This window comes from Gopherus flavomarginatus, chromosome 6 (genome assembly GCF_025201925.1).
Source record: "Gopherus flavomarginatus isolate rGopFla2 chromosome 6, rGopFla2.mat.asm, whole genome shotgun sequence".
In the NCBI taxonomy this organism is placed as follows: domain Eukaryota; kingdom Metazoa; phylum Chordata; order Testudines; family Testudinidae; genus Gopherus; species Gopherus flavomarginatus.
The window spans coordinates 117954751-117979408 of NC_066622.1; the positions used below are offsets into that span (position 1 = coordinate 117954751).

Here is a 24658-nt window from a genome sequence, read left to right on the forward strand (position 1 = left end):
TGGCCCACAGCTTTTAAATAATTGTTGAATCAAAACTCCAACTGTGAAGGAAACAAAAAAAGGTCATATATATCAGTACAGCAGTTGGGAGTAAATAGAATGTGGTCTCCCAGATTAGTATCTAATTGCAGGACCATCTTTCCTCTATGCTATTAGGTGGAAAATAGGAGCAGGGTAGAGCAGAATTACAGTAGAGAGAGAAAGAGAACCAAGCAAGGATGTTAATCAGTGAAGAATTGTAGCAGAGCTGGAAATATTTACCATTTACCATTACAAATAGCAGTAATGTAATGCTGGCACAAAACAGTCTCTCTTAGAGCCTAACATTTTTATATTAACCTTAAAACAACAGATGTGTAGCTTGACTTTTTTATAGCAAAACCAGATTTTAAACTTGATTGTACAGCAAAACTCCCAGCTGGTGCCAATGGATCTCAGATGTGTGAGCTGAGAGCAATTTTTTCCCCTTTGATTCAATGCCATGTAAGAAAGTGAAGTTTCAGTCGCCTCATCTACACAAAAAAGTTAGGTTGGCCAAGCTACCTCACTGAGAGGTGTGAAAAATCCACACCGCTGAGCAGCATAGTTAAACCAGCCTAACCCTGGTGTAAACAGAACTAGGTTGAGGGAAGAATTCTTCTGACGACCTAGCTACCCTTCTCAGAGAGGTGAATCTTGATGGGAGAACCTCTCCTGTCAGCATAGGTAGTGTCTACACTGAAGTGCTACAGCAGCATAGCTGCAGTGCTGCAGCAATGTTTCAAGTGTAGACAAGCCCAGTGTTTTCTGTTGTTCTTTTTATACCTCAGTAATGTGGGAATCATAAAAATACTTCCTGTAAAACAAAAAGAGACCCTGAACAGTCTAAGATACTTTTCTGAGCCACATCTTTATAATATTAACAGCACTTTAAAATGTATAAATTTCACATTTGAACCCAAACTGTAATAATTATTAAAAAAACCCTACTGTAGCCAGAGAGAAACACAGACCCTAGTTCACTCTCTCACTTGTACACATCACCTGCTCTTCTTTTTCTTCCCAATAAGCAAGGTGGAATAACAGGAAGTCATGTGAGATAAAGCATAGTAAAAGCAGCAAAGAGTCCTGTGGCACCTTATAGACTAACAGATGTTTTGGAGCATGAGCTTTCATGGGTGAATACCCACTTCATCGGATGCATGCATCCGACAAAGTGGATATTCACTCACGAAAGCTCATGCTCCAAAATGTCTGTTAGTCTATAAGGTGCCACAGGACTCTTTGCTGCTTTTATAGATCCAGACTAACACGGATACCCCTCCGATACTTGAAAGTATAGTAAGGTTTCCTATATAAATATATTCAGTCCTTGGTCTGCGTGTCCATAGTAAGGTTTCCTGTATAAATATATTCAAGTCTTTGGTCTGTGTTTCCTTACAAAGACCCAGTAACACACACACACACACACCCATGATAAATGTTGACCATACCTTTGTAGATCTAGTTAAAGAAAAGCAATGAGAGATATTTGAGTTTGTTTAAATTAGGAAGAGCAATGAGAATCTGTTTCAGGGAAAGAAGAACTATACTGTACCATGTTTCTTCATTGCTTCAAGCAGATAAGTCCAGTTAACATGGAGAAGTACTTCTCATGACCCTGCTGCTCAATAAAACGAGCAGTATTTTAGGGTTAAGCATTAATTATACCAGGATATCATCTTTTTAAAAATAATTTGGCGTGTTTTCCCAGAGTCCATTTAATCTTTGTAAATTAAGTAACCCAAGACCAAATCCTACTCCGCTGTGGAGCCCTCAAGATTTGCCTAGGTGTCACAGAACCTTGCACCTATCTTTAGGACATTTAGTGCCTACATGGCTGACCATCCCCATATGCTTTCCCCAGGGACAGATTCTGTGTCTTTTCCACCCTTTGACCTCCACCATTTATGACAGTTGGGTAGTAGGATATGATGTCAGGGTAAAATCCCTGAGTGACAGACAGGGAAACTGAGTGGCTCCTCTTGACTAAGACTTTGTCTACACTGGCAAGTGAACGACAAAACTTTTGTCATTCAGAGGTGTTAACCCTCTCCGCCGCTCCGAAAAGGAAAAGCATCACTGTGAACAGCGCTTTGTCGGCAGGAGCGCGGCCGCCACTCGTTGTGGGTAGAAGTTTTTTTGTTGGTGGGAGAGCGCTCTCCTGCCGACAAAGAGAGGTTGCACTGCACACCTTTTAGCTGCATCATGTAGACATAGCCTAAGACAGCACCTGAATGACAATTTAGCATTAGAGCTACCAAACAAAGAAAGTAAGGGGCTGTTTGGAAGATAAGGAGTGGGAAGGAGTCTTGCAATACTCCTTGAAACCCCAAACCATTTCCTTCCATCAGTCATTTACCCACAGGAGCACAGATCATAGACTGACATGCAACTCTGGCCTACTTTTCAGTCAGTCATTTGCAGCCGAAGAGTGCAGTGATGTTAAATAATCCGAGTGTATGAAAGAGAAGTCCAAGCAGCCTCCTAACCCATACCTAGACACACTTGGGAAAAGTGCATAACCTCTTGGATGCGCTAAGGCCTCCCCAGCTAGAGTTTGGTCCTAAATCAAGGCCACTGACAAAACATATGTTTTGTGTTTCACTAAGTCTTTGGCTGGACAGAAAATAAAAGAATACATAGGGAACAGTCTAAAAATAACAGTAAACTTGTCAAAGAGCATCCCCACTGTGCTCTGCCCCCAGTACACACAAGATTTTTCTCCTATTTCACTCTTGCATGTGTAAGTGACAAGGTTAGGGCAGTAGTATCTTCAGAAGAGCTGTGTGTAGCTCAAAAGTTTGTCTCTCTCACCAACAGAAGTTGGTCCAGTAAAAGATATTATTGTACCCACCTTGTCTCTAATATCCTGGAACCCACACGGCTATGGCAACACTGCATACTCTTGCATGTGTGTCATTTTTAATACTAAAAGGGTAAAATGCTTCTACTCAACACATTTTTTCACATTTCTAATTCTAAAAAGTCATATTGCCATTGATTTGACCTATCGACTGTAATATGACTGAAGGATACATCAGTCGTAAATGTCTTTGTATAATGTCTGCTGCTCCATTGGCATTTTCTGGAAAAGCTCGATATGCAGATAAAACTATTGGAAAGAGACAAATTATTGATTTCCTGGGAGTGAGGGGAATGTTAATCTTTAGACTGCTGGCATTTTCTACACTGACAGGCAAATGAATCTTTAGGAAGGGGTGGGGGGGCAGATTGTGCAGCCAAGTGACACGTGGCCTTGTTGGATGGAGTGTGTCTGCTGGTGCTATACCTAGCCATTGCAAGTAACAGGGAGTATCATCTGAGCTAGTACCCCGTTGGTATGAGAGAAGAGGTCAGGGGGCTCTGCTAGATGACCATTCATTCCCTATGAGGAGTCTGTGACTCTACAACATGCTTCCCTCCCTGGTGCTGGCATCCTTCAGGACATACTGCACTGCTCATCTGCTTCCTGGCCTTTTCCAAGCATGGTGTAAAGAGGGCTTTGGGGAGCCAATTGCAGGCACTGGCTTTTTAATAATTAGCGGGCAGTTGACTTTGTGATGTGACAGTTTGGACAGCTGTGGTTATTTGTTTAGGAAGAGTTCTTCTGATTGTATGTGTGTGTTTGTTGTGGGTACCTATGGTCAAGGCAGGCACTCTTAAGAAAAAGAAAGAAAAAAAGCCTACAGCAGTAAATCAAGATAAATTAGGACATCACACAGGTTGGCCCCATCCAAATTGGCTGTTTAAACTATGGTTAAATCATTTTACCTGGAACTCTGGTCTTGCCAAGCTTTAAATTGATTTATATCCATCTGCATGACTGGTAAATACAAATTAACTTTATATACCCAAATTCACAAGTATTTGAACATGATAAAACGTGATCATCACAAATTTAGGGCCAGTCCAAAGAGAACTACAAAGTTAGTATCAGGGCCAGGTTGGGACTCAGAGAGTTCCCCAGTGAAAAGCAGAACAGCTTAAAAATTGGGCTGTTTTATAGACTGCCAGCAGCCCAGCAGAGCTGCTCAGGCGTCTAGGAATCACCCAGATGGATGGTTAGGGGCCAGTGATGCGGGCACTATATCAGCTCTGTGCCACCAAACTATTCCGCCTATACAAAGAGACTTCTCCACTGGCCAGATAAAGCAGGTTGAGGTCTGCTTTTGCACCACTGGAACAGCACAAAGCAGACTTAACAGATACAGAATCAAGACTTTAGCCTGCAAAACTTAGGATTCCTGCGTGTCTTTCTTGTATTTATTTGTACAGTCTTACGTGATTGATAGTCATAAGTGTAGTGTCTGAGCATCAGGTCTCCCACTCACCCTATGGGGTTATTTTCCCATTTGAGAGACAAGGAACAAACACAGAGAGATTAAATGTCTTGCCCAGGGTCTCACAGGAAGTCTATGTCAACAATGGGAATTGAACCTACATTTCTTGAGTCCCCGTCTAGTCCCTTAACAAGACCATCCTTCCCCTCCTTTCTGCTTATCATTCCAGCACCTATTACTTCTGTGTTGTAACCTCCCCTACTGTTAGAACTCTCTCTTCTTCCCAGATTCTAATCCTCCTTCTTCTCCTAGATGGTATTTTAAGGTATTTTTTAATTAAAACAGGTCAGAGAAGCATCTGAAACCACACAACATTTCTCTGTTTCTATATTATAACTGAAGAAATGAATGTATCAGTTTGCACATCTGAAAAAAAAATCTATCCAGACTGACAACTTTAATGGCATGTTTTAACATGATGTGATTTCAGATGGCTGATTTAATTCTTTGAAAAAAAGATTTGTACGGGAAAGGCTGATAGGACCTTAATTATAGGGTTGCAACGCTATAATTATCAATAGCAAAGTGAAATAAACTCCGCTCATCCAGATCAAGGAGCTTAATATCCACTGGAAATATTTGCACAAACCATTTTGCTTCTGCCTCTTGAAGTAGCTAAATAGAGAAAGACAGCACTTTCTGCTTCAGTTTGTGTACTGAAATTGTGATAAATGGACTTCTTCAAGAAACACAACATTATGATTTTCTTCTGTAAGTGTCCTTTGAAATCTTTCTTTTAACCCAGTAACTCCATCTGTTCACTTTCCTCTTATGTTTATATGTTTGCAGCTATAATAAAATCCAAAGCTCATAAAAAGATCAGTCTGGAGAAGGCTGCAGCCATCTGAATCCCAAGCCAATGAATGTTGTGCCTTCAATTAGGAGACAGAAACGTAGCACTAGGCTTTGGTTTCCAGACTGCAGTTGACCAGTGGGAGTCAGTTGCTTTTACACGCAGAGTATTTAGAGCCTGGTAGGAATGGACTTTCTGTTCTCTAAAAGGTCTAGTCTCTTAATAAGTAACATCAGTTGGAGTTGAACGTTCCTGATGCACTAGAAGAGACAGACATGTTCCCTGTTCAGCAAGGCCCCTTTTGTCATCTTTAATGTGCTGGCTGCTTACACATTTAAAAATATAGGTGTGTGTCCCACTCAAAAGTTTCAGTCAGAAAATAAAAATACACTTCTTCATCCAGATTCTTATCCAAGTAATGGCAATTGCCTCAGTGAACCCTGATTGCTGGTCTTGAGGCAGTGCTGGTGCATGTAAGCAAGCAATGCTTTTGCTCTTCTGGACCCACATACCATTCTGGTGCAAACATATCTGTGCTTTGGACTGCCAGAGTGAAGCATTCTCTTGATACACGCTCAGGGGAAGTGTTCATTACGGTAGTAATATAACATACTGTGTAAGAGGTTTCCCAGCTGAGAAGAAGAGACCAGAAGCAGGTGCACAAGATCTATTCAGTGCTGCACTCCTTAAGTCAGTTATGAAAGCTGGGGCTAAATAATTAAGTCTGTGCAGAGGTAGGAAGACACAGAATTAGGTATATTTCGTTTTTTAGCTTATCTCTTCTTCTTCCTCATCTCACTTTCCCTCTCGAAAACCAATCATAGCCTGTGCACGTTTTAATGTTTGATGCTGAATAGCCATTGGCCCTGAACTGGAAAGTCAAGAAGGAAACCACATAGAAAGTGAAATTTGCATTTTGGCTTTCATCTGGGTAGTTTCTTTGTCTAGATGCTTCAGTCAATTTACAATTATTGCCCGTGGTTTTCTGAAAAAAAGTGCAAGGAGCCCGTGTAAGTCCTTTTTAATAGTCTCAGATTAGAGAAATATCCTGAACTCAGCAAGCTTGATAGTAATCATTCAAAGAATTTCAGGCTCTTGTCCTTCTCTCCAGGAGAGCAGCAGCTCATATTTTGTTCCCTCTATGCCCTATTTTCTCGGTTTTCCAGTTTCAATGTGTAAAAAGTTAGAGGAAGGCAGAGAAACCATCTAAAACCTCTCTTCAAGATTGCGCATTTTGTCAATTGTAGCATTACCTTGCTGTTCAGTTAAGGATATTCTATTAGTCAAGCTTCTGACTGTAAAATGTAGATAATTAATTGAGGCTTTAGTCTTTGCATTATTAGTGAAAAGATTCACACTAACTGTAACTCTTTTTATCATGTTTAATTTTATTCTCCAAGAGTATCAAACTCTTTTTTAACCTCCCTCTTCTAAAAGTTTTTCCCAAAAAGTGCAGGATTTTTGCTATATATACATGCCTGGAAACAGCTCAAAAACATTTGGCAATTGTAATGCTCAATAGGATATTCTGTTTCTGTTGTTAAGGGTTAGGGTCATAGTGTGCTAAAATTGTAATATTCTCAGCCTGCAGGTTTTCAAATAATTTTGTTTTGTTATTTCATTTTCCTGATCTGACAAAAGTCCAATGCTTGTTGGCTGTATTTTACACGAGGGCCTTTTTTTGTTAAGGGCCACTGGCATAGCTATATCAATGCTATCAATGGTGTGAGTGCTGGTGCACGCAGAGGTCCAAGCATCTGCTTGAACTTTAACCACTGTGTCATCTAACTCTTCTCAGAGCAAGTCGGGTGCTTGGAATGCCAGCAATGACTTGCATGTGGTGTATAAGTACCTCCATAGGGAGAAAATATCAGGGACCAAATCTGTTTACCTTATCAGATAAAGGTGTAACAAGAACCAAATGGCTGGAAGTTAAAGCCATGCATTCAAATTAGGTATAAAGAGTAAATGTCTAACAGTGAGCGCAATCACTATTGCAACAACCTACCAAAGGCAGTGGTGGATTCTCCATCTCTTGAAGTCTTCACATCAAAACTTGGGTGCTTTTGTAGAAGATAATGCTTTAGTCAAATACAAGTTATTGGTCGGAGTACAGAAGCAACTAGATTAAGTTCTATGGTCTGTGTTATACAGGAGGTCAGACTAAGTGATCTAAAGCTCCAATCTGGCTTTAAAATCTATGAATCTGTGACCTGTCTATACAAGCATACCCACCTTTGCTGTCACCAAGGAAGCTGCACTGGTGTTGGGAAACGTTTACATTTAAAAGGCTAGTGCAAATAAGGTGCAGGTGTCATGTAGCTTCATAGTCTCCTAGCTCTGCCACTTCATTAGAGTATTACCCTTCCTTCAAACCAGTCCTTCCTCTTGTTTGGAATTTTTGAAGAACTACATGTGTTTTATGAGCTCTTTACATATTCCTTTCTCCTCATTTCACTCAGTGACCTAGCACTTCTCTTTTGCTATTCTGTAGCTCTTAAATTCTCACTTAGCTACTCTGAAGGGAAGAGAGCCAACTGGCAAACTATTCAATATCTGTCTTAGCCAAACTAGTTACAATTGTTATGTCCTAGGAGGATATATGAGGGACACCATCTAGAAATCTTAAAGGAGAATTAAGCCTGCCATGTTTATCAATTAGCCTAGCCAAGAGAGACCACCAACTGTGGACAACCCATACATTCAGGTTGCTCCGTTAGCAGGCTGAGCCAGCGCAAGTGTTTTGCTGTGCCTTGTCTGTATGCAGGCTGCCTTTTACCTTCAACTACACCACCAGTGGAGCTCAAAGAAAATGATTAAAAACACTGCATCAGATGAAAGTCTTGATTTGTTTTTGTTTCAGGTGCTAAACCCGCCCCTGGGATCTGCTTTGAGAGAGTCAATTCTGCAGGTGATCCTTATGGCAACTGTGGCAAAGACGCCAAAAGTTCCTTTGCTAAATGTGAACCCAGGTAGGGTCTCTTTTTGCAGCCAGAACAACTAACATTGCAACACAAGCCACAGTTTTTGGATATCTTTAAAATTATTGAAATCATTTTTCCCTTCAGAGATGCTAAATGTGGAAAAATTCAGTGTCAAGGGGGAGCAAATCGACCTGTAATTGGTACCAATGCTGTTTCCATAGAAACAAATATCCCGCTGCAGGAAGGAGGCAAGATTCTGTGTCGTGGTACCCATGTGTACTTGGGAGATGATATGCCTGATCCTGGTCTCGTTTTGGCAGGCACAAAATGTGAAGATGAAAAAGTAAGATTCAAAAATACTTTCCAAGCAGCCAATTCTCAATGTATAAAAGTGGAGCTTTACCATCCTTGTGTTTCAAATCTGTGTGTACTAAGACAAGTGTCACTTTTTTATTTTATTATCTTCCCTCATAATGAGCCAGATTTTTACCTGCTCCTTCACTTTGCTTCTGTTTTTGAACCCACAGTTTTGCATGTAGAATGTAAATCATTTAGACATCTGATTTATGAGCACAGTCAAGTACTTTTCGTACAAATAGCAGAGATTTTACCTGCTGCAAAATAATTCCAGAAACCAAAATAAAGGCCAATTATTGAAAATCTATATTTATTGCTGAGAGCTATATCTGGACATTAGGATTGCAATTAATCAGGTCTGCATGTTGTCTTGATTCAAGATTTGTTGTTTACACTATTGTACAGAATTCATTTGTTAGGTCAAAAGATTTCCATACACAGGGTACCTACTACTTCTTGAATGTCCTTTAGACCCATTCAAAGCAACCAGTTTGTGTTTAATGAAACATAAGATTCAAAATATAAGTGTCCATGAATTTTCATAACAATATCCAAAACTTTCAGAGTCCAGGGAGTTTCTTGGTATTTTTGCAAAATTCTAATTAGCCTCACACCAGCTTCGTAATGTGTTCATGAGATTTTGCTAATCATTGCTCACACTTCCATTTTTCACTTCAGAAAAAGCTGTTTATTGAAATTGAGGCAATTAAGAAGAAAGGCAGCTTCTGCCTGCAAAGAATGGCCTTTCACTTTAAAGGGAAACATAAACCAATTGTTGTGCAGCCACCAAAGCAGATTTTTGCACACACATGTGCGCGTGCACACATTTCACAAGCATTGCTAATTGTCTTGCACATTTGTAGTACAACTTCCGTCTTGGCACCGCATCCATAGTTTTGGGTGGAGAGGAAAAGAGCAGAGTGGGAAATGGGAGACAGAAGAGCCCTGGGGACATTAGAGTGCCGTGAATTTATTGGGGGAGGGAAGAATGGTGTCTCGGAACTACTGAGGAGGAGGAGGGGGAAGGCATGCTATTGGAGGATTGTGGGCAGAAAGGAAAAAGGGGAAGAGCCTAGAAAAGTTTAGGTAAGTTAAAACAAAACCATTCATATATCCAAATGCTTGAGTTTTGCTGAGTTATCACAATTTGTTAGGCATATTGGCAACCGATTTAAAACATGCCCTAATTATGACTACAAAAACCATATTATAAGAAAACGCACCACCCTCCAAAAATGTTTTCAAGTAATTCTGTTATAAAATGGGCTATGAAATGGCTTTTCAAAGAGAAAACTAGTGAGGAATCCAGTGGTATAAAGTCCCCGCATTCCAGTTCAGTAGTGAATATCTAATCTTTCTAATCTGTTTAATCGTGTACATATACACACACTATCAAATATACAGCCTAATACTTATGAAATTGTATGTTTTACTTTCAAGGCATTACCACATTTGTATTATGGATTCAGAATATGAATTTAAATAGTCTTGATTTTTTTTATGCTGAAGATATGCAGTTTGAAATGCAGCCATTTTAATGTGCTCAGAATTCTCTGTGCTAGCGCACTCTGAATATCTGAATTGTGAATACTGCTGTAATCAGAGCATATTCACTACATGCACGCACGTGGATGCCCATTCACTCTGTTTCCCGTTTTTCTTTCCCCCAGGGGATAACTGCCCTGAATAGACATCCCTTTTGGCTACTACCCTCACTTTTACCTGGCCTGCTGCTAATTATTGTGACTGCCTTGTAATCCTACTAAACTGAACTACAGAGTTAAAGAAGAGCAGAATTTGTACACTGGGTTTTTTATTGTTGAGCTAGTATAGTAACAGTCATTCCAATCGTAATATTTTTTTCAGCTTGAATTGGATAACTTTTCAGTTACATCAGTCATTTCAGTTTGTATTGGTTGGTGCTTTTATTAATGATGCTAATCTTGCTTTATCCCAACTTTCAGCTGTGTGGGAAGAGTGATGTTAACTCTCTGTAATGATTGCAAAACAAAGAATTTTGCATGTGATTATATGACACTCTATATTTGTTAATTTCCACTTAACAGAAGGGTAAAAGCTCTTCCTCTAGGCTAACGCTAATTTGTAATTTCCTGTTAGATGATTTTTACCTAATCTGCAACTCTATTTATAGTTGATTTAAAAAATAATTTAGCTTGAAAAAATTCAGTTAGAATCATTTAGATTTATCAGATGAGATGAAATTAGCCCCTCCCCCAGCGTTGATCAGTGTTCTTTTGAAAATATTAAAAAATTTCCAGACATTCTGGGCCAGCTCTTCCACTGGTGTAAATCAACATACCTCCACATAATGGTGTAAATTGAGCTATGTCCGTTTATACCAGCAGAGGATCCAATCTTTTAATTCAGGAAGTGGTCTGTTGGCTTGTGAGAATTCTAATACAGCCAGTTCAAGTACATGGAGAAATCTGGTTTGGCATGTTCATAGTTCTGGAAGAATAAGAACACAATTATTTAAATAATAAAGTGTTTTAGTAGTTGTTACTTTTCAAAAACTAAGAGACAAATCCTCACCTGGTGCAAACTGGTGTAGCTCCATTGAAGTCAGTGGAGCTATGCAGATTTACACTAGCTCACTAGCCTTCGATATCAGATAGATCTGAAATTCAATCTTGCAATACCCTGCATGCCAGTCAAGAGTGATACCAACCTTTCCCATGACCTGGGATTGAAGTGGATTTGAATCCAAAGGATTTACAAGGATGATAATATAAAGGACATACTTTTAAAAAGTATTCAGGCATTGCTGACCTCAGTGTCTCAATGCCTAACTGATTTAGGAACTTAAGTCGTATTCAAAAGTGTTTGAGGCATGGAGAAGCCCAAATGCCATTGACTGCCATGCTTGGCGCATAAGTGCCTGAATTCCTTTTGAAAATGAAACTTAGGCTTCTGAATCAGTTACATGTTGCAACACTGAGTGCAACACCACCTAAATATCTTTAAAAATCTGGGCCATAGGTTCTGATTCTGATCTCCCTTACATTGCTGTAAATCAGGGATAACTCCACTGGTGTGAAATCAGTTGCTGCGTAGGCAAATCAGTACAATTGCTACTGGAAAGGTGATAGATGAACAAATGTAGCTGTAATGATGTAAAAGTTTGCTGTGTGCACCCTAGGTATGTTTTTTTCAGCAACATTAAAGCTGTTCTCTCTCATTTTGCAGATCTGTCTTAACCGCCGGTGCCAAAATACAAGTATATTTGGTGTTCATGAATGTGCAACAAAATGCCATGGACGCGGAGTAAGTATTACAGAAACAATTTTTTGCAATACCCAGTTGAGCAATAAATCATTCATTAATAATATCAGTCAAAGTCTTTTCAACATTTCACTCTAAAGAGATTAATTTTCAGTGCCCTTTACAGATTGCGAGAAATTAAATGTGATTTTTATTTAACAAAAAAAATTGATCAAGTAGTAATTTTTCTTTTTTTTTAAATTAACATTCTGTGATGAAAAGGAATTGTGTCATCTTCAAAGTGATTTTAAGCCTACCCTTCCTTCATGAAGAATTTCTAGTAACATTTCAAACAAGTTGATTCTCTGTGGTCCCAGCAGTAAGTTGCATCTGAATTGAGATTTTTCAAAAAGAATTAAAATAAAAAAAATAGCAAAACCATGGTAACCGCAGTGTGGGAATTTCAGACCAGTCACCTTAACTTCAGTACCCAGAAAGATAATGGAGCAAATAATTAAGCAAATCAATTTGTGAACAATCTAGAACAAGGGTTGGCAACCTATGGCACATGTGCCATAGACGGCACACAAGCCGATTTTTAATGGCACACTGCTGCCTGCCAGAATCCCAAGGACTTGCAGAGCCCACACAGCCTTCTGCCCTGACCCCCCACACACACACACACCCAGCCCTTTGCCCTGACCATCCCCACACACACACCCAGCCCTCTGCCCTGAGCCCTGCATCCCCCCCCGGCCCATGCCCTGTGCCCCACACATCCACCAGGCCCCTGCCCTGAGCCCTGTACCCCCCTCATACACACTCAGCCCTCTGCTTGACTTCTTCACCCACCCATGACCCTAGCCCTGACTGGCACCCCCCTCACATGCCCCCAGCCCTCTGCCCTGACTCTTGCAGCCCCCTCACACCTCATGCACCCCCCATATCCTGACTCTTGCACTCCCCACATTCCCACCCCCACCCTGAGCACCAAACGGGAGCTCCTGCACACCCACACACACATTCCCACCTGCACTCCTCGCACCAAATGAAAGCTGCCCAGGTAAGTGCCCCACACCCAAACCTCCTGCCCCAACTCTGAGCCCCCTCCTTCATTCTAGCTCCTGGCCAAACTCTTCACCCCTAGCCCTGTGCTCAGTGCACTCCTACCCTCAGCTCAGTGCAGAGAGAAGAGAATGGGCCAGAACCAGAGAGAAGGTAGGTACCCACTGTCATAAACAGATAGCTTAGGATTAATGTTCTTTTACCTGTAAAGGGTTAACAAAGGGAACCAAACACCTGACCAGAGGACCAATCAGAAAACAAGATTTTTCAAATGTCAAGGGAGGGAAGTTTTTTGGGAGGGTGTTCTTTGTCTTGGTTCGGTGGCCCTCTCGGCTCTGAGAGTGATCTCTCTATCTCCAGGCTTTCTAATCTTCTGTTTCCAAGTTGTAAGTACAAGGATAGTAAGACAATAGGTTTTATATTGTTTTTTTGTATTTACATGTATGTAGTTGCTGGAATGTTTCAAATTGTATTCTTTTTGGATAAGGCTGTTTATTCAATTTTTCTTTTAAGCAATTGACCCTGTATATTGTCACCTTGATACAGAGACCATTTTTATGTCTTTTTCTTTCTTTTTATATAAAGCGTTCTTTTTAAGACCTGTTTGAGTTTTTTCACTGGGTAAGGTTAAGGAATGAAGGGAGGGGGAAAATCTCTTTGTGTTAGATTTACTAAGCCTGACTTCGCATACTCTCTGGGTGAGAGGAGAGAGAGATTTGATCTCTCGGTACTTGTGTTTCAAGGACTTGAAGCAGGGGATTTCCTAGAGTACCCAGGGTGGGGAAATCTGAGAGGAGGTAAAGAGGGGGAAGGGAAGTGGGTTATTTCCCTTTGTGGTGAGACTCAGGGCATCTGAGTCTTGGGGTCCCCCAGGGAAGGTTTTGGGGAGACCAGAGTGAGCCAGACACTGGAATTTTCTGGCTGGTGGCAGCGATATCAGATCCAAGCTGGTAATTAAGTTTGGAGGTTTCATGCTAGCTTCTCATGTTCTGAACTCTAAGGTTCAGATCTGAGTAGGAAAGTTATGACACCCACAGTAGGTGGGCAGGCCCGGGACTCTAGACCAGCAGCAGGCTGAGTGGGTCTGGCAGCCGGGATCCCGGCTGGCAGGAGCCGGTTGTCATAAACAGATACTTAAGGGTTAATGTCTCTTTTACCTGTAAAGGGTTACAAGCAATGAACCTGGACCACCTGACCAGAGGACCAATCAGAAGACAAGATACTTTCAAATCTCGGGGGAGGGAAGTCTTTGTTTTGTGTTCTTTGTTTGTCTGTTCTCTCTGGGTTCTGAGAATAACCAGACGTACCTACAGGCTCTCTAATTTTCTGTTCAAATAGTAAGTATAAGTAGAAGGCAGTTTAGTCTTTTTTATTGTTTTCTTTATTTGCAAATGTGTATTTTGCTGGAAGTATTTTAATTTGTATTTGTGCTGGGGGCTTCTCTCTAGTATCTATAAGCTGAAAGACCCTGTAACCTTTACCATCTTAATTACAGAGACAACTTTTACTTTTTTCTTTCTTTTATTAAAAGTTTTTCTTTTTAAGACCTGATTGATTTTTTCCCCCCTGTTAAGGCTCAAGGGAATTGAGTCTGTACTCACCAGGGAATTGGTGGGAGACAGGGAAAGAGAAGGGAGGGGGGAAGGTGGAATCCCTCTGTTTTAGATTCACGGAGCTTGAATCTGTATTACCTCTTGGGGAGAGGGAAAGAGGAGGGGGCAAGGTGCACTCCTCTCTGTTTTTAGATTCAAGGAGTTTGAATCACAGTGATCTTCCAGGGTAACCCAGGGAGGGAAAGCCTGGGAGAGGCAACGGTGGGGGAAAGGGTTTACTTTCCCTGTGTAAGATCCAGGGGGTCTGGGTCTTGGGGTCCTCTGGGAAGGTTTTGGGGGGACCAGAGTGTACCAGGCACTGCAAGTCCTGGTTGGTGGCAGCACTACAAGATCTAAGCTGGTAATTGAGCTTAGAGGAATTCATGCTGGTATCTTGGTATCTTTTGGACGCTAAGGTTCAGAGTGGGGAATTATACCATGACATGGTGGCAAAGGTGGGATAGATGGAATCCAAAAGCCAGTAAGATTATTATTTTTCTTTTTCTCTGCTAGCTGCTTATAAGCAAAGAGAAGGGGGTTTTTAAAAGCAAGTCTGCAGGTTTTTTTTCTCTCTTCCTTCTGAGTACTCTGAAGGCAGACATTAAGTTTAACGAGGGTCTAAACAAAGCAGGCTTAAGCTGTGAACAGCAGAGACCAGCAAAACATATTTGCAAATCAAAGAGTTTCTTTTTTTTTTTTTACTCTATCGGGAAAGGCTAGTTAAAAAGTGTTAAAAAAGACACTGTTGCTAAGCAACCCTAAAAAGGCAACAAAGAAGCAGCATTTCAGGCAGTAAACACCAGAGGGCACCCCAACACAAGAAAGCAGGAACCATAACTACCAAGGACGCACTGAAACAGGAACGGGCAAGACTGGATGCAGAGGAACAAATCAAAGACGCAAACCACAAGCGAGACATGGAAAAGAAACTACAAAAACTAGAAATAAAACAAAAAAGAGATGGAACTAAGAGAAAAAAAATGGAGCTGAGAGAGAGAAGAAAAAAGGCAGCCCACAGAAGACAGATAGAACTCCAGAGGGAGGCCCACCAGCAGGCCCTGGAATTAGAACAGGCTAAGCAGAAGAACACAGCCGATCCTAGCAGCCCTTCGCCAGTTATTGTTCCACATCCCAAGAAATTTCCCACCTACAAAGCAGGTGATGACACTGAGGCCTTCCTAGAAAATTTTGAAAGGACCTGCCATGGGTACAACATCCCTGAAGACCAGTACATGATAGAACTGAGGCCACAGCTCAGTGGACCCTTAGCAGAGGTGGCGGCTGAAATGCCTAAGGAAAACATGAACAATTATAAACTTTTTCAAACCAAGGCCAGATACAGAATGGGGATAACACCTGAGCATGCCCATCGGCGGTTCAGAGCCCTAAGATGGAAACCAGATATGTCATTCCCCCGACATGCCTACCACATTGGAAAGAATTATGAGGCCTGGATATCAGGAACAAAGGTTAACAATATGGACGAGCTGCACCTCCTAATAAAATTGGAACTGTTCTTAGAGGGTGTAGCTGAGGAAATAGAAAGGTACATCCTAGATGGGAAACCCAAAACTGTAACCGAGGCAGGAGAGATTGGAGCCAAATGGGTGGAAGTGACAGAAAAGAAAAGCTACTGTCAAGGGGAGCAAATACCCCAGGGGGCACACCGACAATAAACCCTATAACCGAGGGCAACCCAAGACCCCATCTACAACCCAAGGAAAGCCCCAGACTACCTATTATCCCATCTCACCAGTCTCCAGTAACCCACCTCGGCCCAGTGACCAGTCAGCTGGGCGATGCTTTAAGTGTAATGAACTAGGACATATAAAGGCCAACTGCCCCAAGAAGCCCAACTGAGTGCAGTTCATTACACCACCATCACACCAACGATCTGGGATCCCGGCTGGCAGGAGCTGGTGGATGGAACCCCTGAGCAGCAGTAGGCTGAGCCGTTCAGCCCTCTGCCGGTCTGGGGTCCCGGCTGCTGGCCCTGCACAGCCCGCTGCCAGTCTGGGGTTCTGGCTGCCGGACTCTTGGCAGCTGGGGTGCTGGCCACAGGCCCTGCTTAGCCTGCTGCCAACCTAGGTGAAGAGAACCCCAGACCAATAGCCAGCTGAGCGGGCCAGCGGCATAAGACAACATTTTAATTTAATTTTAAATGAAGCTTCTTAAACATTTTGAAAACCTTGTTTATTTTACAATACAACAATAGTTTAGTTATATAATATATAGACTTATAGAGAGAGACCTTCTAAAAAACATTAAACTGTATTACCAGCACACGAAACCTTAAATTAAAGTGAATAAATTAAGACTTGGCACATCACTTTTGAAAGGTTGCCAAGCCCTGATCTAGAAGATAAGTATGCTATAAGTAATAGCATAGATTTATCAAGAACAAATCATGTCAAACCAACCTAACAGCAGAGTAACAAGCCTTGTGAATAGGAGAGAAGCAGTAGATGTGGTATATCTTGATTTTGATAAGGCTTTTGATATTGTCTCAGATGACCTTCTCATAAACAACTAGGGAAATAAAACCTAGGTGGAGCTACTATACAGTAGGTGCATAACTGGTTGGAAAACCATTCCCACAGAGTAGTTATCAGTGGTTCATAGGCAAGCTGGAAGAGCAAATCAAGTGGGGTCCCGCAGGGATCAGTTCTGGGTCTGGTTCTGTTCTATATTTTCATCAGTGATTTAGATAATGGCATAGAGAGTACACTAATAAAGTTTGCAGACGATACCAAGCTGGGAGGGGTTGCAAATGCTTTGGAGGATATAATTAAAATTCAAAATGATCGGACAAATTGGAGAAATGGTGTGAAGAAAATAGGATGAAAATTCAATATGAACAAATACAAAGTACTCCACTTAGGAAGGAACAATCAGCTGTGCACATACAAAATGGGAAATGACTGCTTAGGACGGAGAACTCCAGAAAGGGATCTGGACAACAAACATGCTTCTGGAATGTATTAACAGGAGTGTTATTAAGCAAGAAACAGGAAGTAATTCTTCTGCCCTACTCCATGCTGATTACGCCTCCACTGGAGTATTGTATCCAGTTCTGGTTGCCACATTTGAGGAAAGATGTGAACTAATTGGAGAAAGTCCAGAGAAGAACAACTAAGGTCTAGAAAACATGACCTGTGAGGGAAGATTGAAAAAACTAAGAGGGGACGTAACAGGTTTCAAGTACATAAAAGGTTGTTACAAGGAGGAAGGAGGAAAAATTGTTCTTAAACTCTGAGGATAGGACAAGAAGAAATGGGCTTAAATTGCAGCAAGGGAGGTTTAGGTTGGACATTAGGAAAAACTTCCTAACTGTCAGGGAGTTTAAGCACTGGAATAAATTGCCTAGGGAGGTTGTGGAATCTCCATCATTGGAGATTTTTAAGAGCAGATTACACAAACACCTGTCAGGGATGGTCTAGATAATGCTTAGTCCTGCAGTGAGTGCAGGGGACTGGACTAGATGACCTTCTGAGGTCCCTTCCAGTCCTATGAGTCTATGAAAGTTACATGAGATAGATTTAGATTTAAACAAGTTATGATAACCTATTTCAGTTCACAAAACTTTTTAGTGATAAAGAGCACCTAAATGTTTTTAAACACAATTTATTTTTCATGAATGTGTTAATTATTTCAAACTACATCATTTTAATCTTGATTTGCTGCACGATTGGTTCATTTGTTTCCGTGAAAGCCTGTGCCAACAGAAATCATGCTTCAAGAACTATAGGAACTAAAAATCCCTTTTTATAATTAATAGATAATATTATAGCTTGTGTTTTGAAAAGATTTGTGGAGTCCATGATAACATAACTTCTTCAAGTGCTTGCTCATGTCAGTTCCATTCTAGGTGTATGCATGCCCATGTGCACAGTTGCCTTAGCAGTATCTGTAGGGTCGGCAGTGGTGCCTTCTGGAGTGCTGTGCTCACGCGTCAGTATAGTAGGCACTGCCGGCCCTATGCCCTCTCAGTTCCTTCTTACTGCCCTTGATGGTTGGTCGGAGTGCCTTCCCCTTGCCTTGCAAGTGGATAGCAGTTCACACTAAGTCTCATTGTTGTTAACTTTGTATATTGTTTGTTTACAGTAGGTAAGTGTTAAGTAATGTTACTTAGTAAGTTAGAATCCCAGTGGGGATTTAGCCCCAGGGTGGAGTATGCCCTGATCCCTGGGTTTTAAGCCTCGTTCTGACTGCAATAGGCCTATTCCTGTTAGTTAGCTGTCACACATGAAGGACAAGTGTCGCATTTGCAAGAACTTTCATCCTCGAACTCAAAAGCAGCGCAACATTCATCTAAGGGCCTTCCTCATGGAGGCTGCTCTTCGCCCAGCATCAGCACCTTCCCGCTCTGACTCTGTGCCCACCACCTTGGCCTTGGTGCGCAGTGCACCGCCAACACTGGGGTCTGCCTGGCCCTGCTCCCTTTCGCCGGTGGCCAAGAAGGGTCTGAAGAAACGAGACTCCCCGGCACCAAGCAAGAAGAGTCAAGGGATGTTGGGCAAAGGACCCAGTTCAGGCCACCCGCCCACTCCGGAGCCACAAGGGGGTACCTCTCTGGCTGGATGCCCCAGTCCGCCCTAAGGATCCACAACTGACTCCCAGAAGCAGTAGGGCACACAGGCACTTGGTAGGGCCATCAACATCTGAGGACCTCCCGGTGACCAGGGATCAGAGAGCTCTCCCAGCGCCACCAGTGCAGCGTATGGTGTTGGATCCAGCTAAGGTTTCCCAAAAGGGTAAGCCAGCCATGAGACCTCCTCAGAGGGCAGCCGAACGCTGTTGGTCCCCAGAGCAGATGCAGCATTCCCCATCTCCGTGGCTGGGATCCCTGACTCTACAACCTAGGTCTCCTGTCAGACAGCCCAGGTCACCAGCACAGCACTTGTGGTCACCATTGACATGCCTATGGTGAGATGTGGTCTCCGTACATCCAACACAGATCATCCTCCTGCCAGCCTACCGTCAGCATTGATCTCCATTGATGCATCATTCCCTTCAGATATGGGACCAGTCATTGGCATGGCACTGATTTCCCTGCCTCCAGTACTGGTCTTTGGAGAGGCACCAGTCCTTTAATTCGAGGCATCACACTACCATGGCTACGGTCAGCTGCCAGACACATGCTTCTATGACCTCACCCTGGTAACTGGAAGGGGACTTGTCCAGATCAGAACAGGACTTCATCCCCTCGCCATGACAGCAGCAGCTCTTGTAGGCACCCAAGACTAGGCTTCCACAGTGCTGACCTGGCAGCAGGGCCAGTGGCAGGAGCAGTGGCCATATTGGAACGCAAGAGGCGTGCCAGTTATACCAATGCCCTTCTCGCATCACTCCTCCCTTGCTGCCTCAGAGAAGCAATCCACAGCACTGATGGCACTGGGCTTGGTGCGCAAAGTGGAATCTGATATTGCAGTAGAGGAGCAGGTGCCCGCTCCAAAAGAACCTTCCCACACAGGGGACAATGTCCCAGACCCTCCCCAGGTGGTCTAATCCTCATCTTTGTCCCCAGACAAGGCAGTAGCAGGGCCATCAGGCACCAGTCCTGAGGACTTTAAGGAGCACCAAGCCTTGCTAAGAAGGATGGCTTCAAACTTGGGCCAGGAGGTAGAAGAAATAGCAGAGTAGCCTGACACTTTATTCAACGTGCTTTTGAAAGTTTATTTGATCACAAGCCTTCAGTTTAGGGTGTCAAACCACCAAGCTTTATTGGGGAGATACAAAATTTTAATCTGTGGTACTCCTTCAAAAAGTTTAAAGACTCGCTACTCCAGGACTTGGCCCAAGAGTTCACTGCCATCTTGAAGAAGGGTACCACAGTGGTAAGGACCTCCCTCCAGATGGCCTGGGATGCAGCCAATTCGGCAGCCAGGTTCAGTACCTCCACCATGGTAATGAGGTGCATTTCCTGGCTTCAATCCGCAGGTCTGTCCCAGGAGATGCAGTCCTCCATCCAGGACCTCCTGTTCGATGGGAGCAGTCTCTTCTCCAAGCAGACAGATGCAAGGCTGCATGAACTTAAGGACACTTGGGCCAAATCCCCTCCTGCACCAAAACTCCCTCCCAGATCCCATGCCCCTCACCCTCTCCTGCACCCCAACACTCTGTCCCATCCTGGAGCCCCTTCCTGCACCCAAACTCCCTCCCAGAAAGAAACTAATATTACAGCTGTTCTAAGGTAAGAAGTAGGCCATTTTGAATTAACTCAACTATATTTTACATGTTTTCAGCCTGAAATGAAACCACAGAACGGATTTATGTTAATTAAAAGGCAAGTTTAGTACAGCATTAATGCCATAATTGTGATCATTTTGTTTTAAATTAGGAAAAAGACTTGTATACAGGGGCCCCACAAAATTTAATAGCCCCGGGCCAGTAGGAGAGTTAATCTGGCCCTGATAAGGGTAACCGGCCCAAGCAGGCTTCGCTGTGGTTGATATTGGACTACTTTCTGCATCTCAAGCTCCAGGGCCTGTCTCTTTCTTCAGTTAAGGTCCACTTGGCCCTATTTCAGCCTTCCACCCTCCATTCTAGGGCAGGTCGGTCTTTGCTAAAAACATGATGATCAGGTTTTTGAAAGGTCTGGAGCAACTCTATCCCCATGTTCATGACCCTGTCCCTCCTTGGGACCTGAATCTCGTGTTGACGCAGCTCATGGATCCCCCTTTTGAGCCTTTGGCTTCCTGCTCCCTTCTTTTACTCTCCTGGATGGTCTAATTCCATTTTATAAGGACAAGGTCCGGCTGCGACTGCACCCAGTTTTCCTCCCTAAGGTTGTTTCACAGTTTCATATAACCTAGGACATATACTTACCTGTTTTCTTTCTAAAGCCTCATAAGTCAGATGAAGAGCATAAATTACACTCTCTGGACATCAGGAGAGCATTGCCTTTTACATTGAAAGGATCAAGCTGTTCCATAAGTCAACGCACTTGTTTGTCATGGTGGCGGACAAGATGAAAGATCTTCCAGTGTCCGCCCAGAAGAATTCATCAGGGATCACCTCCTGCATCTGTTTTTGCTATGATTTGGCTAAAGTGCCTTCACAGTGATTGTAACTGCCCAGACAACAAGGGCGCAAGTGCTGATTCAGGATATCTGCAGGGCCACTACCTGGTCATCCATTCGCACTTTCATGTCTCCTTATGCACTTACCCAGCAGGTCTGAGATGATGCTGTCTTTGGTAGAACAGTGTTGCAAGCCATACAACCGTGAACTCCATGCCCACCTCCATGGATACTGCTTGTGAGTCATCTAGAATGGAATCTACATGGGCAAGCACTCGAAGAAGAAAAAATGGTTACTTAGTTTTCATAACTGTTATTCTTTAAGATGTGTTGCTTATGTCCATTCCATTACTTGCCCTCCTACCCCTCAGTCGGAGTTGCAGACAAGAAGGAACTGAGGGGACGTAGGGCTGGTGGCACCTAGTATACCGACACATGAGCACAGCATTCCAGAGGGCACCACTGCCGACTGTATAGATACCGCTAAGGCAGAAATCTCTGATGACTGTGCACGTGGGCACACACATACCTAGAATCTAATGGACATGAGCAACACATCTCAAAGAACAAGTTACGAAAGGTAAGTAACTGGGTTTTGTCTGTGTGCGGAAATAAACATTAACTTACAGATTGGCATTTATACGTCAGTGCTATGGAGCACACATGGTGACGTCTAAGAAGCGAAACAAGAACTTGCAGAGTTGTAGATGGTAATCCTTGCAGAGCTTTAATTTATAAATAAGTACAGCATAAATGATATTTTTAACTGTATAGGGAAAACAAATCAGCTGTAATGTTTTATATGACTCTAGAGTATTTCCTTTAAAAGTACTGTGAGAGGAAGCGAAGGCTGAGTAAATTATTTTTATTGAACTATGCAGACTCCCCAAAATACGGCCATACTGAAAACCTGCAAATTGGCTTCCTCAGAAAAAGCATCTTGAGAGGTTATTTGACCTAACTAGATTGTCTTAAGCAGGCTTCTACTGATCAATCTGTTGTCAAGTTTTCCCACGGCAAAGGTTCCTGCAGAGCAGTGATGATCAATGTTAGTAGAACTAAGGACCCCCTTGGCACCTTGCCATAAGTGCGAGTCTGAGAGTGATAAAGTGTAACTCTGCCTTGCTAGCCCTATGCAGCACAATGTTTAACTCATTCAATCATACCATAATGGCAAAAGGTGGATTAGCCGTAGCTTAAAATCCTGGCAGCACCTCATTTGGATGGGAGGAGAAGGTCTTCCCCTGGGTGAGAACTGAAGGACTAGCCCTTTGTTGGAGAGCTGAAGGTTTCTTTTTTTTTTTTTTTTTCCATATCTCTTCCAAGAATAAAGCACAGGGATCCCATTAGTTCATTCTCCCTTGTGCAATGGAAACAGGTTGTTATTACCCAATTGGGTCTGTTCCTTGGTGCTCCCTCATGCTGCAGGGAGCACTCCCTCAGTGAGCCATGTGCTTCTATCTCTGCCAAACTATAGGCTAAGCAAATAGAGCACCACTGTGGGTCACTAATATATATATATATAATTTTTTTTCAGGTCATGTAAATCTAGTGTCAAGGAGAAAAGTTTTTGTCACAGGAACCTGGGGCAGGTCAGGTCTCTTCAGAGGTGCCCACCTTGCACTATCCTTCTAATCTGTCAAGATCCCTCTTCCTTCAACCTGCATATCCCATGAGATCAAACTCTGTCCTGCTTCCAGTTCCCTGTCTCCTCCCCAGGGGTGGCTCTAGGTATTTTGCCGCCCCAAGCATGGCAGTCAGGCTGCCTTCAGCGGCTTGCCTGCAGCAGGTCCCTGGTCCCGCGGATTCGGCAGCACTCCTGCAGGAGGTCCCCCAAAGCCGCAGGACCAGCGGACCCTCCGCAGGCATGCCACCAAAGGCAACCTGCCTGCCGTCCTTGCAGCGACCGGCAGAGCACCCCTTGTGGCTTGCCACTCCAGGCACGTGCTTGGCGTGCTGGTGCCTGGAGCCACCCTTCCTCCTCCCTTTAGCTGGGAATGTTGGTCAGCCTTAGAACTGAGGCCTGAGAAGTGGCAGAATCAGTAGGCAGTCCAGCACAGGTAGGTTAGGACTTGTTTACAGAATTCAGCTGGGGAATTGAAAACTGAAGCCTAAAACCTGACAACTGTTCCAGCATCTGAAGTTCAACTCTTGGAAAACTAAAACATCCAGGTTTCTTTAGTAGACCTTTCCAGCAAATGCAGTTGTATTGGTGCTGGCTACTGGAGTAAACAGGGACCGGGAAGCAAGCTGCTCAGGCATTATTAGAGTGTTAGGAAGGTGAGAGGAATCTTGTTCCTTTCAAGGGAGAAGGAACGGGAGTTGTGAGAAAGTGGGGCTCCTGTTAGAGAGGAGAAAGGGAGACACTGAAGACAACTGTACTGAGTGTTATTTCAGATGATTGAAGATGAACACCACTCCTCTTTGATGCTCTGAGGTTTATAGTTCCAGTAGAGGTACTAGATGGCACTTACAGTTCAAGTTATCACCTGCAATACGTGAATAGTGATTTAGGTTCCACGTTGCTATTAGGATATACACATTTTGAAAAATGTATAAGTAATTGTATTTAATTGAGGTTGTGGCAGCAGGCTGATTTGGATGTGTCCCTGTTGTGACATGAGCTTTAACCCCCATGCATCTACCACTGCCGGAGTGAAAGCTCCTATAGTCTGATAAGATTCAATCTAAGCTGCCTGGAATAACATTTTATATTACTTCATTTGTCATTTTGTTTTGAAGGTCTGTAACAATAAAAAAAATTGTCACTGTGAAGCTAACTGGGCCCCTCCCCATTGTGATAAGCCAGGGTTTGGCGGCAGCATGGACAGTGGACCAACCAGACAAGCAGGTTAGTAATAGCTGGTGCTTTCCTACCATTCCATGGTAGAAAGTGAAAATCCAAACGAGTTTTATTGAAAATGTCTGAGACTGCAAAACTGTTAATAAATTGAGCAAGCTAGTCCAAATGAATTGGCACTAATTAAAATTTAATGAAGCCAAAAACACTGACAGTTGATTGTAGCAATGTTGTTGCATAATTAAAAACACAACAACCCAGAGATTTTGTTTGTTTTCAAAAGTACACTATCCAGTTAGGTAGTTCTGGGATGTGGGGCGATGGTATATTGGTGTGAGCACAAGATTATGAATCAGGAACTCAAGTTTTAACTCTAACTCAGTGTGTGCACATGAGCAAGTAACTTAACTTTTCAACTGCGGTAAGGGCTTACAGGGTACCCTGTAACAGTTCCCACATATTTATTAAGTCTCTATATCATATTATCATATAAGAGATAGACACAGTGTTTTTGATCTACCT

General features: G+C 42.8%; 1 protein-coding gene across 2 annotated transcripts in view; it reads left to right on the forward strand.

Moving 5' to 3' along the window:
• The window catches only part of ADAM12 (ADAM metallopeptidase domain 12), a 330750-nt gene that overhangs the window by 278656 nt on the left and 27436 nt on the right, over positions 1-24658 (forward strand). For both annotated transcript variants that reach the window (XM_050959376.1, XM_050959375.1), the window contains exons 15-18: positions 8018-8126; positions 8223-8421; positions 11643-11720; positions 24079-24187. In XM_050959376.1, the coding sequence (XP_050815333.1) occupies positions 8018-8126; positions 8223-8421; positions 11643-11720; positions 24079-24187 (495 nt within the window). The remainder of the gene's footprint in view (positions 1-8017; positions 8127-8222; positions 8422-11642; positions 11721-24078; positions 24188-24658) is intronic.